We start from the raw sequence: 17133 nt of genomic DNA, 5'->3' as shown, positions 1-17133 counted from the left end.
AGCATAACCTAAACAGGATATGAGTCCTCTGGTTCTGCTTTTTTCCCCATGACAGTCAGAACTGTCATAAAATGCTATGGAGTTATATTACACCCTTATCTTCCAAATATTCAGTTTTTTTTTACTGAAGCAGCACATGATAACTTCATACTGCAGAACCGTGTATCAATTCAGAGATTACCTTTACTTCAAAGAGGTGTAGGAAAAGAATGTTTAAAAAATATACACAACAGTGACTCTAGGATGAGCTTTCTGCTTGACTTTCTGGAGAAAATTACTACTGTTTCTATTTAAAACAAAATAATTTTTTTGGCTACCATCTAGAAATACTTTTACAGATTATCATAATGGAATTCAAGACCTGTAAATACATCAAAATATTGCCCACACACTCAGGTATCTGCTTTATGCAAAAAAGTAAGATAATCTCTTTGCAGGAATTGACCTGATTAGCAGACACTGACATTCCCTACATTAAAAAATAGTGAAAATTCGTTGTTTTTTGTTTGTTTGTTTGTTTTTCTCCAAATCATGGCATTCGTGTTTAATAAGTTCTTGTATTAGCAGAGCATTTGCTCCAACATCTACTTGCAGGGAGACCTCTTGAATTGTTCTACTCAAGTTAGCTGGAATTTCTTTTCAGGATGCTTATAGCAGATGTTTAATATTTATTCAAAAGCCTGTTATTTAACAATTCTTTTCAACTGGCAAAATAGTGAAGAACATCTAGAAAAATCTAAAAGGCAACACACACATTTCCAACACAATGCTTAAATATATTTTCCTGTTCTGGGTGCACAATAAAAAGGTAGAAGCTACGTGCAGATCTCCCTCAATGAAAAATAAATAAAAAATAATTAAAAAGTCACTGCTTGAAGCAGATTTTGCAGAACCTATGTTTGCTATTTTAGTGTTGTGTTGTTGCTTTTTCTCAGCACCAAGAGGCTTTGGTTAGTTGCTCATTCCTCCTTTTTCTCATATGAGAAGATTTATTTTAAAAAAGAAATACTGAACACACAGCTGTCATGAAGATTTACAGATAACTCCTTTAGAAAGAAACTAAATGATTTTAGACTATTGTAGTGCCTTTCTCATTTTTCTCTGAAATGTAATTTTGATACTGTGTAACTAGAAAAAAAAAAGAGCTATTCTGTACTGAAAGAAATCCATATCAAAGGGAAGAGAATTCAGTGTTCTCTACAAAAAAGAAAAATTTCACAGATGAGTTTTATTGTAAACATTTTCATAATACTGTTGTGCTGTAGGTAAATGGAATTCTTATTCATTATTCTCTGATAAATCCTATCTCCAGCATCTAAAAATAAAGATGCATCTGTAGAACAGCCACAAACCCTTCAGTTTCTAAACAGAAACGCTACTTATTTTTGTTAGTGTTTTAAATCATGTTCAAAAAAGTATGATGACAATGAAAGGTTGGAACTTTATGTAAATTAAAAGTTTTTCATAATACTAAGAAAAAATCTAAAATTTGCAACTGCCATTCATATAGTTTAATTACCAAAAATTGATAGCTGATAACATTTTTTTTCCAGGCTAATCATTTTTATTTTTTTTTTAAGTCTTCACACTGAATCTGCACATTGTTTCACATCATTTTTTTCCAAAACCAAACAAACAAAACAAACAAACAAAATTTTGGTCATTCAGAATTACCCAAGCAACTGAGGTACTTAGCTCAGCCTATTCCACTCACACTGCAGAAAAACATTTCTAAACCTGCAGCCACACTATCTATTATTTCTTGAAAAGCCTCAGCAGAGCACTTTGTGAATGTTAGTAGTAATAACTATACACACTGGAATGAGAAGAGAGCACCATAAAGACATCTGGAAATCTCTTCTGGGTATTTAAGAAAAGAGGGACAGATACCTTCCCAGGTTAATCACTGGGCAACATTTGGAATTGTATCCTCTCTATCCAACAGAACACTGACGATGCTTTAAAAATCAGGTTAGAAAAAAATGTCCCCTGAACAACTTTGGCAAAGCAGAGTTCAAACCTCTTGGATTGAAATTGTGAAAGGACAATTAATTTAATTGGCTTCACAGCTATTTTTCCAGGAGTTTTTACTGCAAATAGTCTAAATGAAGATATTTCTCCTGAAACTGTGTTTTGTTGTTGCTGTTGTTTTCTAGGTATCATAGCGATCTTTGAAAATGGCAACTGCCTCTCTCCCCTCTCTACTTCAGAATCCTTTTCAAGAGCATCAGGAGAAGAACAGCATGAGGGCATACCAGTCCTCTGAGTCAGAAGTATCAGTGTTCACTAATATTGTGTTTCCTCCTGCGTAAAAAATTGCTTATTTCACCTTCTTCTAGAAAATTCCTACATTCTGTCAGATGGAAAATATTTTACTTCATATATTAGTCCAACTTGTGTATCTGCTAATGACTAAGTCAGATTAATGACGTATTCAACCTCACTTTTGCCTGTATCTTTTTCAAACTAACAAATGGTATTCCTCCTATGAAAGAAGATGTTTCATTCTGGTATGTAACACTGAGGTGTTTGATGACTTTTGAGGATGTATACAATGTATGATTCAGCCTGACGTGCTCTTTCCAAAGATGAAGCTGAAAACTATGAGCAATAAGCCAGGCTAGTCAGTCAGTGGGATCTGCTGTGCTCCAAAAGTCCCCAATATCCCTTAAAATTTCTGTTAGCGAGAGACCTATTGTGAATGGCTCAATATTTGCAGTCATAATTCTAGCATCTGCCTTCTAAAAGTAAGAGTGTAATCTGACTCGCCTATTTTTATGTGTGAGAATTACAACAGCCACAAATACTGTATTATTGTTTGCATCCCTGTTTGAGGATATTGTCAATTTTGTAAGAGAAAGGTGGCCATTCAGTCTGTGAGCTAAATATCTTGAGTCTTGAGCAAAGGTTAAATAGGTGATTCCCACAGGTCTGAAAGTCATGACTTAGCTCTTGTTAAAATTCTTTCTAAGCATTAAAAGCTGAGGGGAATGAAGAGAGCTGCATTACTTTAATACTTAGGAAGCCAATCTGTTACAGAATGCTTCAAGGCTCAATTTAAATTTTTGACAAGTTTGTGGCTTTGATAAATAATTAATAAACTAAAAATAGGATGATTAATTGATCATAAAGATTTCCCTACAAAGAAACAGCTGCACAAAAGAGATCCTTCACTTCTTCATATGACTAGCATGAGGAAGGAGCCTTGTGAATACATTTGGGCTGGACAATGGCTTAAATTGAAACATTTTTGTTTTGACAAACGTGAATACTGTATATAAATTAGAGAAACAGGTAATAGCTGAAAGACATTTGGAAGGGGAATATAAGTTGCCACCAGAAATGACCATGCATTAGAAGATTAGAATAGCAGAAGACAATATATTTCACCACGTCAGATTGTTTCTGCACATACAGTGCTGATGGAGAAGAAAATAAAGTAGTTAAATTCCAAGAGGTCCTTCTGCGACAGAACATACGAACATATATTCTTTGGCAAGGAACAACACAGAACAGATTCCTTGGGTAGTGACAGGGAGACTGTTATCTGTGTATTAGAGACCATTTCCAATTCAGATTGTTATATTTAATTGTTGGAGGAATGAGAGAAAACAGGGTAGTAGCCAACAGACAAATATTACCTGCATCTATTGTTATTGTTATTAATATTAATATCATAGAGTCAAGACAGGAGTACTTAAAAAAAAACAAACAATTCTGGCTAGAAAGAGATTTTTGTGAGAATAGCAAATGGAAAGTAAATTCACAAGGATGCGCATAGTGCGAATAATTTCTAATATTCTGAGGAAGAAGAGGCAACTACATCTAGGGCTGGTAGAACAAATAGGACCCAGCAAATATTTCAGAGTTATTAGCGGTAATGGATCAATCAGTTCTCCTATTTTCAGTCCATGCAGCAAAACTGAAATTGATGAGATTGCAGAGATATATCTGCAGGGAAAATCTGGCCTGGTGTATAAACACTATCAAATAATTGTGTTTATTTGAAGCATCCTACAGCCTTTTCATCTGCTGAACCACAACTGAAATCATAACACTTCATTTAGGTCCAATTTATGTAAATTATGACACATCCAAGGAGATAAGTACGTATTTCTAATCTGATACAAAATGATTGACTTACATCAGAATTAAATCTCAGCTGGCAAATGTTGCATGATATGATTTGCTTTCTTCGATGAGGAAGAGGAACCCCAAATGTATGATTTATTACAGCTTTCTGAATTGGGTCCATCTGTAAAGAAAGAATACAAGGAAATATAAAAGCTTTTTCTGTTTCACCATATTATATGTTAGCTATATTTGTAAAACTGACACTGCGTCATTCAAAATCGTATTCCATACTGAGGAAAATTATTTTTAATAAGATTTATTTTAAGTACAGTTTTGTGAAAAGGTAATGCAGAGAGGAACAAACAAAAATGCAGTCATATCCTTAGTTCTATTCTATATGCATCAGTCTCCCTTTGTTGACAAAATCTGAGTTGAAAACATTTAACAAATTTATTTATCAAAAATATAACATATTTTAAGCCATAGAAAAGTTAGTTAACTAAATAAAATAAATATATTTCATATAAAATTACTAAGAAAATAATCAATGGAAATGCCAAGGAATAGTAGGTACAAATAACTCCCAGATAACTCATTATTATGAAAGAAATCCATATATACACCAGGAACCAATAAACGATCCATTTCAATAAAGAAAATTCTATTAAACCAATGAAAAATTCAAATTCTTCAAAGATTATTTTCACAATGATTTGGATGAAAATATTTATTTCAAATAAGTCCATTTTTAAGGATGAAATTTGGCTCTGATGAAAAGTATTATTCTGAAAAAGGCCTCCACCAGAAAGCTGATCTGGCAGTATATATGAGTCAGGGTCCTGTAAAAAACAAACAAACAAACAAACAAAACCCAAACCAAAACAATTTTGACATACCTTCACTAAGACTACTCTACTACTGATTTTACTCTGATGACCGAGATCAGCTTCCCCTGATGTATTGGTCAAAATAATTTGTCTTTTTTTTTTTCACAAGAAGCCCTGCACAGCTATTTTTAAAATCTAGTAAGAGCTTTACAGCAGTTTTGTAAAGCCACCATTTTTTATCTTTGAATTTATTTTTATTTTTTTAAATGAAGCAAATACAACTAACCAATTACCTGACAGTATCAGACAGCTTAATTTGTATGTGTCTTGAGAACAAAACACCTTTTCTATGTCCATGGTCCCATTACTCACTTTTTTGAGTCAGTTAGCAAAGGGCTATTCAGTATAGAATCACAGCTTTCTCTCAGAGTAATCAATGATTCATGGAAGCTGCAATGGTAGACAGTCATGGCCTCTATTGCAGTGAATCCAAAACAGCTCTCTAAAGAGGTAGTGTGTCATATGACAGCTGTTCAGAGTCAGATATGAAGTAGGTCATGGGCTTAAACTAGTTACTGTTGAAAAGAAATTCAGATCGATTAAAAAAAAAAAATCAATTAAAGCTGCAGAGTTTTATAAGAAGACTTAGAAATACCATTTGTAAAACCACCTATACACGAGTACAAGTCCCACCTAGAAACAAGGGATGCCACTATAATACAATCAATAACTGCAACAATAGCTAAAATTGGAAAATTTTGAGTTCTAAAACTCTGTGACATGCTGTGTCACATGAAGACTTTCTGCTGAGACCAGACCATGTGCATAGGGCACTTGTTTTACTTTGTAACCCAATCTTTAAAAAGCCTGTGGTTCAAACATATTATTGTGGGGGACCAAAAGACTAAAATCACATAAGAAAGTAAATAGACAGTAACGGTTTTCTTTTTTTCAACTGCTCCATTTTTCAAGAGATGACTTCTTATGACAGTAGAACTTACATTACCTTTACCTTGGGATTTTCAACACTAAAACTGGTTTTAACCAACACTATTTTATAGCTGCCAGAATTTCAAGAAACTAGCCTACATTTTTAAGGAATTTCTGCATTGTGTCTTATAAAATGCAGAGGGAAACCTCAAGCTCAGATACATGATTAAATCAATATTTGGTAGCAGTACATTGTGCATTCTTTCATCCAGTCTATCTGCTTACCTTCACCTTCTTAACTGCAGTTTGATGACAGTACTAGTTCAGCCTGAGGTTAACATATTAAACTCTGACACATTATCTCACAAATGCAAAAAGAAAGTTTATAAACATCTGACCTCTAATATCATAATTTCTCCTGCGTGCTCAGCTGGGAGAGCTCAGCTCAGTTATGCTGAGGCCTAGGTAACTCTAAGCATTAACTTCTTAACTCAACTAGATCACATTCTCCAGGGTGATACATACTCGGGTTATGATTATGTGGCAGATGGGGTGTTTGCCTTACAGTGTTGTAACACAATTCTATCCTTTAGCATCAAATAATTCTCTAAAGTGTCTCCTGTCTGTCATTTTCAAGTAGTTCATATATTGATGGGTAGCAATGTAAATCTATGAATTTTATTATTATTATTTTTAACTTATGTTTTTGTGTGTATAAAATGAAGGTTTTGAAAAAAATAGTTCCCAATTTTTTCTTGACCCAGGTTGTTTGACCCAGTTTTAATTACTTGTCTTTCTACATCTTTATTCCTTAGATCTAGTCCTTTCCTGCTCTTCTTTTTCCATTGATGCATTGGTCTTTTGGTTCTGCATGATAGAAAAGTGTAATATTCACCACATATTTTAAAGAATTATCTACTATTTAATGAAGGATGGCTTATGTCAAGATGCCCACAACCTACAGAAATACAACTCTGCTGTTTAAAATTAGATAGCCAACAAAACAGTATTTAAGGAGTTGTATGAAAAATACTACCATAGCTAATAAGCTGCAACAAATAAATCTATAGTTGGATTTAACTGTGTTCACAGAAAGAATTCTGGGTTCAAATGCAATGGATTTCTGTTTGAATTGATGCTTTCAGGTCAAGAACAAAGCAAATAACTTTTCAGAATTGGGGGTGGGGAGGGTGGGAAGGAGTAGGGTAGGCTTTTCTGTATTTAGTTTGGTCTTATGGAAAAATGTGGAATTTCTTTCTTAATGCTCCACACATTTTCTCTAGCTTATCTACTGATACAGAAATCCATCTGCACATTTTCATTCCTCCTTTTAAAGATGCAGACTTCTAGATATATAGCTACATTGCCTTATTGTGAACTGGGTGATTTGTGTTTGTGGCTCTGTAAGAAGAAGTGTTCTGGACTGCCTCCAAGATGATTAAGAAAAGCTGCTTCAAAGAAAAAATCCCTTCTCTGCCAATTGCTCTTTGATACCGCAAGGCAGAACTAACGTCCAAACAGAACAGATTCTAATAAAAGCTGGGAGAGAATACTGGAGTGCTATTTGACATTGTTATTTCTTTTCCTGAAGAGTTCATTTGGGAAATACTACTGATCCATAAATTTCAAATAAACATCCAAAAGCACCAGATAAGCTTTCAGAAGTTTTATGCAAGAAATTTGAGAAAAGTGAAAGATGCAGCATGATAAGGACTAAGATCCCACAGACTCTGGAAGACAGAGGGGAGCCCTGCTGAGAGTCAGAGGAATAAAAAGAAATAGTTGATTGTGAGGAAAATAGTGAACAGGGATATCAGGGATGCATAGAGAGAGAAATAATATCATATAGTTGAGATTATCACTAAGTGTAGAGATACTTAAGAGAATCTCCTGTGCTCAAAGACTGTTTCTGATTACATGTATAAATTGTACTTCAACTTTTGTTAGTGGTATTTCCTTTCAAAATAAAAGTTATCATAATAAACTTCATTAAAATCTGCTTTTTACTTATTATTAGTGCACTGTTGCAATCACTGCATTTCTATTTCTTAGATGCAATTGATTAAATTTACTCCATTTACAGTGAAGGACTGAGAAGTTTGCAATTACATGAAGGATTATGATTCAGCTGTCAAAGCTGTGCAACAGAGCAAGGTTTTTAAGATATCCCTTTACTTTCTCTAGACAAGTTATTTTCATTGCGAGTTACAACACAAAGAGGATAACCTGTACTATATTTGATGTGTTCACCATGTTTTTCTTTCCCATTACTCAGCACTCAGCATCTCTTAATATGTAACACAGGCTGTGACACACTTTCCTCGTGTGATTTTTATTTTCAATACATAAAATACAGAGTAAGTTATTATTATTATTATTATTATTATTAATTTATAATCATTCAAACTGAAAATTCTGACAACATGATATTGTTTGCTTTTCTTGATCACATACTATAATCCCTTCCCAAAATCTTCAGGTTAAGCCTACCATACTTCAGCAAAATCCAGGCTTGAACTGAGGGCATGGCAGAACCTTGTCCCTTGTTCCATTTTTTAGCACTTTCATTACTACTCTCATTTGGCTTAGCTTGCTTGCTTCAAACTCAAACCTGTAAGCCCAGTGGCCTTAGCCACATTCTTTGTTCTTGTGCTTCTCATAGAGTGTAAAAGAATTTTTTATTTTGGGTTCTCCAGATGAAAGAAAAAGCTTTTATACAAAGCTTGCAGAATCAAACATCTCCCAGAACCAACCCAGCTTCTTAAAATGCAGATACTGATAGAATGCTATGTTACAGTGAAAATCAACTTAAAATCCAGATACTGATAGAATGCTATGTTACAGTGAAAATCAACTTAAAGGAATGATATTCTGAATACTGATTCTTGCTGTAGGTCTGCATTTCTACAAATAAGTCAAACTGTAAGGGCCTAAGTACAGCTACACTAATAATACTACACTTGCAGGAAAACTATTAATGTCTCTGCATGTGAGCTGAGTCTCATGTGAAGATCTGAATCGTAAAATTCTTACGAAATAAAGATAACTCAGAGCTTTTTTCATTCGTAATCTTAAGTCCCAACAAATGATGAAACTAATAAGACCACTGCAAATAACATAAATTCTGTACCAATCACACACACAATGTCTTAATAAGTAAAACAGAATACAATCCTTACCCATATTTTAAGATTTACACTTCACTACATCATCTACTAAACTTAACCCATCCTCAGGACTGCATGATTGTTGCCTATTAAGTACCAAGCGGTTCAAATGCATATAGTTTTCAAAAACAAACAAAACCCTGTATACATTTCCCATTTTAACTTGTTTATGTAATTTGAATAGTACTTCAGCACGAATTCCCAAAGACCTCCTTTTTATTCTTTCGTTGAAAGATTGTAAGTGTGCAAGCATTTTATTTTCTTTCTTAAATGAAGCTATTTAATTGCAGCAGTTGTGTAGTCACCCTTCTGATGCATGTCTAGCACTTTTCTCTGGCTTTTTTTTTTTTTTTTCCTTTTCTTCTAGTGGACATTTTCACTTGGCAGTGAGGTGCTGAGGCAGCAGCAGCATTTCTGGCAAACTGCTTTAATACAGAGAAACCAGTCAGAGCAAAAGGATTTGCATTCACAGTGGCATTGTGCAGAAATACTGTAACCACATAGCAATTATGCAAATCTGTATACTCTAATAGTGGTTGTCAGTCAAAAGACAAGAATTTGCATATGCTAAGGCTAGTGAGAAATAATCACACAGTGATTATGCTAATCAACCACTAAACAACATGTGAAGTACTGTCAAACTGGAACAAATCTCTGTATGTATGTGCTAAATACAGAAACATCCAGTACTAAAAGAACATTGAAATTGTAGATCGAGCTCTTAAAAACAGGAAATACCTGAATTTAACATATTTAAGATACACATTTTTAAAATATGAATGCTTATTTTTCCTGAGGGACTCTGTCTTTGTTCTGTCCACAAGATGGACAACCTTCACTTAATGAGGAACTGTTCAACGTTTTGTTTTCTTCAAGTGATTCAATGAATGGCTCTAGACCTCATTTACTGCACAGAGCTGAAATCCTGCTCCCATTGGGAACTATCAGTCTATCCATTGGCACTCCTACAGTTTTCATGGACACAGTATTTTAGTACTTCACAAAGAAGTGAAGTACTAATGAAGAAGTTTTGAAAATAAGTTGAAAGATGATTTTTCATCTTTCCATTTTGCAGCCTTATATGTTAGACTCACAGTTCAAAGAGTCATCCAAGAAAATTTTGGATTAAGTGACTTCCCTTGCATCTCTCAGAAGAATTCTCCATGGAAATATTCAATTGGCTTTCTGGCTGGAATAGCCTTTCTTTTTCTTCAGTCCCATCTCATTCAGATTTTTTTTTCCAGTTTCTTTAACAAACAAATCAAGATCATGATAGATAATAGGATTCTGAATTAAAAACCCATGATTGTTCCTGAGTGTTCTTCCAAAAGACACAAATTTCTACCAGGCCTAAAAATTCTCCCAAAGGAGAGAAAATAAAGGGAACTAAACATATTGTCATATTTCTTAATTATCCAGTGAACAATGCCCAATAGTATGATTGCAGCAAAAGAACAGACTAACATGAAATAGACCACCTTGAAACTGAGAGAATACTTTGCAGCATTCCTGACAGACATTAAAAAAGTGGTAAGAAAAGATGGGGTAACTTGTTTACTTGTCTCTTTCCAATTGCTTACTAAAGTGAGTATCGGCAGACAGTAAAAACATGATTAAAACCAAAATGGTTTTTTGAAACTTGAAGAAAAATATTTTACAATCTCTAAAGATACAAATAAAGATGAAAACCTATGGTTCACAAAAGCCATTTGTTTTCTAAGCCTCAACCAATAACGAAGCAAAAACAAGCTGATGAGAAAAAGAACACACGCACACAATAAATAAATAAACAAACAAACAAACAAATAAATAAATAAATAAATAAAAGAAAGAAAAAAAAGGGGAAAAAAAAAGGCATTTTCTCATTTTGTGCTTAAGAAAAGAGCTTGAAACAAAAGGTTCGCAGGCATAATGAGGTTACACAACAATTCCCAATAGGATCGTTCACATGTGAATGAATTTCAGAAAACTGGACAAAATGTTATAATTGGTACTTAATAATAGTGGGTCTTTCTAATCACAACAAAAACAAAAGCAAGATGTGTGCCAGACAAGAACTGGCAGAGATGCATTTGATTCACTTCTACAAAACTGGGCCCTGAAAGGAGAAATTCCTCACAAGAGAGTCCAAAGCAACCACTGCAAATAATTACATTTTTCAAAGTACTGACTGTATAAAGATGTGTTTAAAGGGAGGAAAAAATACATAGGTCACTGAGAAACCTATGTCTCCTATTTATTTCCATGGCATTTACAATAGATACAAAGAGTACAATAACACTATTTGGTAGAGCAGATTTTCAGCTACAAAACACTATTTTTCAACATAGTCATCATCATTATTGGTATTTTCACCAGCAATGAACAAGAACCTGCATGCCATACTTGTAAAAAACATGCATGGCCATCCAGAACACAGGTTATAGTTTACTCTGCTGTTGCCACTACTGAAATTCACCAACCACTGCCTCACATCCACAGTTTGGTCTCCATAAACATTCAGCAAGCATTGATGAATGTCAATGGGTGCCATTTTTTCAACATGGAGGAATTCAATTCCACACCTTTGCATCATATGCATTTCCATGTCAGATGGCATTTTGTCAGAATACCACTCTGCTGCCATCAGTTGCATAGCAACAAAATTTTTACAGGAATATGGGCAGGCAGATTCAACCTCCTGCCGTACCTCTAATATCTGCCTCTTGACCTTGTGGGCCAACATAATAAAATAAGAAGTGTTATTTTCGGAGCAGCCCTCTTAATTCTGCAATAGGGCTTACTACAATTAATTGAACTGTTTCTAATACATTATATATATATATATATATATATGTATATATATATATATATATGCACACACACATATTTCATATTTATCATGGTCATTCTAATGACCTCAAGGAAGCCATAAAGACCTGAAAAACCCAAGTGATATTTCAAACATAATTAAAATATTCTTCCAATGCTTTATTTTTAAAACATTTCAGATGATTTCAAAATCTATCATTGCAAATTTTAGCACTGGGAGAAGTTATAAATCCTAAGCCATACTTGTAGATCCATAGAATATGAGAGTAAATGGGATTCCAAGACACCATTTCATTCATACCTTACACCCTACAATCAAAAAATGTCATGGAGAAAGAGTCATTTTACCTTGTGTTTTTGGAGAGAGGGAAAGTGTAGGAAAGTGATTGAATATTGTCATAAAGTGACAATTATTGGATTTCTCTCCTGGTTCTTAAACAAATGCCAGCCTTTCTTCAAAATCTTGTAGGTGCATTTCACTTCAGTTGCAAGTGCAGATAATATTTTGGTGTAGTTATTTAATCCCCAGTGCTTTTATTTTTTCCTGTTTTAGGTCAGTAATGAAAAATGTTCATAAAGCATTCAAATTCCTTCTCTCAGAAGAATTATTCTGCTGTCTTCAGGAAATTCAAGCATAGAAAACTTGTGACTCAAGACAATTTTATTTAAATTGTCAGTAATTGTCATCAATAAAGAAAAATACTTTTCTCCCAGCTTCTCACCTTTGAACTGCAGTGCTACAGTGCTAAAGGTATATTCAGCTGCACATGTCATGCAGCAGAATATACCTTTATGAGCAGTAATGATTCAGTATAAAAATAGCTATAAGAATTGCTGTGCACTGCTATATTCACAGGCCTTATATGAATCACTATGAGCATTTTATCTCCTAGCATGGAAAAACATTTTTAGTCTGCTCAGCTTATAGATCTTGTAGGTTATGATCCATAGGAGAAGTCACCAACATGCTAGATATCATCAGCTCTCAGCCTTGATTGAACAGGTTGAGAGATTGTTGCATGCTCAGGAAACTCACTTCCACTAAGAGAGAGAAAAACGTGAAATAAATAGGAAAACGAAATATGTAGTAAATTCTCTTGATATATTTGAAAGCTTATAAACCTATGAATGTAAAACTTGCTGTGCTTCTTAACTGCATACGTAAAACCATTAGACTTCAGTACTAAACTGAAGAGGTCTTCAAGGAACATGAGAAAAAAGGTGGTCAGAAGGTCTTATTGTTTTCTGGCTTGCATTTTAATAAGTTACTGTAGAGTCTAAAATTCAGACCAGTTTGATTTCTGCTTCAGCCCTTTGTAGGAAGAAACAGTACACAAAGACATAAAAGAGATTAGAACAAGTAGAGATTGTAATACTATTGACTCTCCTCTCTGCCAATTGAAAAGTCTCACATTTTCTTAAAATAAATGATGGTACTAAATCAAAATTATACTTCCTAGAGGTGAAAAGAACCAATTTTGGGTGTCCATACCGTGACTCTACTTTTTCAGTGATTCTCTACAAATCACCACTAAGGTTCATTCTGCCTACTGTTAGTTTTAGTGATTGAATCACCAGTGCAATCCAGCACTAAACATCTGTGGACAGTATAGTTATAGCTCATTCATTACTTGAGGTGCTTTAATTTCTTCCTAGCCATCTCTGAAATGTGACACATTAAGTAAATTTCAGCATGTTTTTTACTCATTTGGGAAAAGATGAAATATTAGCAGTGTACACTTTCATGCTATTTAACCTTTAACTATCTATCTGAATGATATATCAAAATTAAAATTTAGAATTATTAAACTTATTGCCATGGCAATTATTCTGACTCTGACTTCTTGTGTGCATTCAGAAGTATTAGTTGAAATGATCCAGATACATCAGAGAAGGTTAATATGGCACTTACCCCACTCTTTCCACAAATAGATACCTATATATATATATACAAAGTCAAACACAGAATCATCACAGAATCACTGAAGTAGGAGAAGACAGTCAAGAACATCCAGTCCAAATACCAATGTGTGGAGATACTAGAAATCTTCACTTCAGTTTCTGGAACTGTTTCACTACTTTGCTTCCCTACCTCATTGTAAAAGGACAGTATAAAAGTGGAAAATTAATTCACTTCTTCACCATCATGACAGTTCACGACACCGTCTATTTTAATACTAGTCATTTCGCTTGGACCTAGTTCACTTATTTTCTTGAGTTCTCTTTTTAAAAGTTACTAGATGCTGATTTCAGTACTTTTAGGTCAAGTAAACTCAAAACGGATGCCCTTATCCCAAATCAACCCCAGCTACACAGGTCATGTATGGATCTTTAACACACAAGGTAGTCATAGCTGAGGACTGCAGTGAAAGTTATGGTCTAGCTTATATAGGACTGTGTCCATTGTAGTGGAAGCCTAAATGAGCAAATAAGTGCTGCAGGGAACCAGAAGGAGAAAAAAACTGAAAAGAAACACCTATATGCTGAGCTACTGTAGAGAATTAGACAATATAGTTCTTACATCTTGTTAAAGTAGCCCCAGCCTAAATACCAGTATTGCTCTATGGTACCCATAACATTCATAATGAAGCTAGGGTGCCCTTGAGTATTGTGAATTCAACAGTGAAAAGAGTTTCAAGTATATTATGAACTTAAAATAGGGAGTCTCATCTAAATATATCATAGCAATGTACAAAGACCACTTATAGAGAGGTAATTAACATATTAAAACTGAACTATACTAGAAATTTTGGAAAATCCACTTGCACTTTAGCACAAGACAATAGAAGTAGAACTGATTTGAAATCATCCATGTCTGGAGTATCTCACATAAACACCTACAAATGTGAAAACAGTTTCATTGCCTGTGAACTGTCTAGTTTTTTCCTGAAAGTCAGCCATTTAATATGCAGCACCACTGCTAGTATATCTTTTCAGAAAAGAAAATCCATTATAATGATTCAGTTCTGGTTATTTTGAAGGATTCATTTTATAATGTGTAATTTTATGCCTATAGATGGCTTGTTCTTGCTTTTACGTTAAAAGCTGTACACCACAGACATCCACAATACAGAATAAGTAAGATCCTGACAAGATGGTAGAAACTAACATATTACAGGGAAAAATAAAGAAAAAAAGGAAGAAACTAAAAGACCAGTACAAACCCCGAAGGGTTTGTTTCTATCTACCTTATACCCGCAGGGCTCTCTTAGCACTGAGTTTGTTTTTATTTTCTACCCACTGAATTAACTACAATTATACAAACAACATCATCAATGAAAAAAATAATCTTTTCTCCTGCTCTTTTAGCTTTATAGTGAAATAGTATTAGCAAAGAACCCTATCCACTAGCACTTATTCCTGTTTATCTCAACACACATAGAATGAGTTCAAACCTAGATTTCAGTTGGACCTCAGTTTCAAAACTGTGTCTAGATCTTAATACTTACATTACTGTACACACTTATATGTCAAGAATAATTATCAGTGACAAGGATCTTTTTGACACACTTAAAAGGCCAAGGAATACTATCTTTCCTACAGGAACCGAGAGCAAGCAATGGATCAAGGTCACCACAGTGGTCTGTGCCTGTATGTGGATCTAAACCCAAAATTACCACTCATCTCGTCTTCTCAGATTAGAGCAGCACCCTTAGAAAACTCATCTCTATGCATCATGAGGCACTTGGTTCTTGTACTGAATTACAGTTTCACCTAATGGGAGGGAAGCTTTTACTTGGCAGTTCTTAAGAGCAGCTGCAGGCACGAAACGTTCTTGCATGGAATAGGATAACTAAAAAACATATTTCCCTCAGGAGCAGCTACAGCCTTCAATGTTCCAAACCTCTAGCTTTCTTCTTTTCCTGTATCTTTTTATAATCGTTGCAGCATCTTTAGGCACTACCAAGAAACCTGTATTTATTGTAATCGCCTTGTAACTTTTGAAGATGATTGCTTCCGCAATGATTGTGCCCACAACCTGAAGAAAAAGGAAGCACAGAGACTCAATTACAAAATTAAAAACAACGTGTGGTTTGTTACAATAAAATGGACTTGTATCTGCTCAGATCCTTCTACAGAAGAGAAATCCTTCTTAAAAAGAGGCATTTGTGCAATCATCAATTTGAATTAATCATTTAGAAGATCTTTTTGTTCTTTCCTTCAGAAAATGATCCGTTCACACTCCACATGAGGAGTCACAAAGGATACTCACAGCACAAGGTAGTGGCTGATCCTGAAAACCTAGGAACCTTGCCGTAGGTTCTTGAGAACAATTCTTCAGCATTGAGGCCATTCAGTGCTTACAAGTGGCACTTCTGAAACATCAACTCTCAAGTACCTGCTTTTAGTTATCCACTCAGATGAATGATTATCACCAGTGCAAATGTTCTCTTTTTGTTCTTTTTTTTCCTGTCACTCCTTGTCTTTCTTATTGTTAACCGCAACTGGAATTCTAACTCCTCATGTAGCATTATGCAGTTCTCAAGGTGAGGATTTGTAACATCACTTATACACTGATTCACAATACTACCTCTAAATGCACATAATGAAGGGTTTCATTGTCTTTCTCTGACCAAAAACAAAGTAAAACAAGTCAGAAAAGTCCACCTGGCAAGACCTTTTATGTTATCAGGCAGGTCACATTTCTCAACTGTTAAAAATGAACTCAGCTAGAAAATGTCACTTCCTGGCTGTTGTCTGGAAGACATGTATGTCATCAAACCTGCTCCTGGATGAGGTTGGTATCTGAATTTGTATACTTGTTTGGTCCGAAACAAGTGCAATTGCTTATAATAAATTAACCAGTGCATTCATGATGTCTGTTAAATTAATATCATAATCTTCAGGCAATAAGTTTCTAATCTCTGGAGCCTCCATAGAAATCAGACACAGCCTATTTAATATTTCCTTACGACTCTGAGAAAAATGAATATTTTGCTAATAATGGTCAGTAACTATGCAAATATCCAGTAATTCCACCAGTCACAGTAAAACATAGGACAAAAGGTAATTAAAACAAAAAAAAAAGAGTACAACAAAGAAAAAAAATACAAAACCAACAGCAATAAGAAATACATACAGAAATCAGAAATGACTAGTACAAGACAGAAGTTAATAATTAAGAAAGGAAGTAAAATTGTTCTCCTGTCAAAATTTTCAAAACCTACGTTGTTCACAACAATGTAAATATACAAGATCAAAGCTGCAACTTTAAAGTGGCACGTCGTGAGTTCTGTTTCTAAAATTATACTTTTGCTGTCTAAGATTAATCAGGGTAGTTAATGAAGCAAAAAATTACATTTATAATCCAGTCTGAATACAGC

General features: G+C 34.4%; 1 protein-coding gene across 7 annotated transcripts in view; it reads right to left on the bottom strand.

The window, feature by feature from the left end:
- ZNF385D (zinc finger protein 385D) overlaps positions 1-17133 on the bottom strand; it is a 361757-nt gene that overhangs the window by 74303 nt on the left and 270321 nt on the right. For 6 of the 7 annotated variants that reach the window (XM_015853987.3, XM_085538405.1, XM_085538408.1 and 3 more), the window contains one exon: positions 4145-4255. In XM_015853987.3, coding sequence (XP_015709473.2) covers positions 4145-4255 — 111 coding nt within the window. The remainder of the gene's footprint in view (positions 1-4144; positions 4256-17133) is intronic. The other variant, XM_085538403.1, reaches the window with a different exon arrangement.

This window comes from Coturnix japonica, chromosome 2 (assembly GCF_054131305.1).
Source record: "Coturnix japonica strain WE chromosome 2, WE-NBRP24, whole genome shotgun sequence".
Lineage (NCBI taxonomy): Eukaryota > Metazoa > Chordata > Aves > Galliformes > Phasianidae > Coturnix > Coturnix japonica.
Note: the sequence above shows the minus strand (reverse complement) of the source record. Positions and strands in the feature narration are given on the sequence as shown.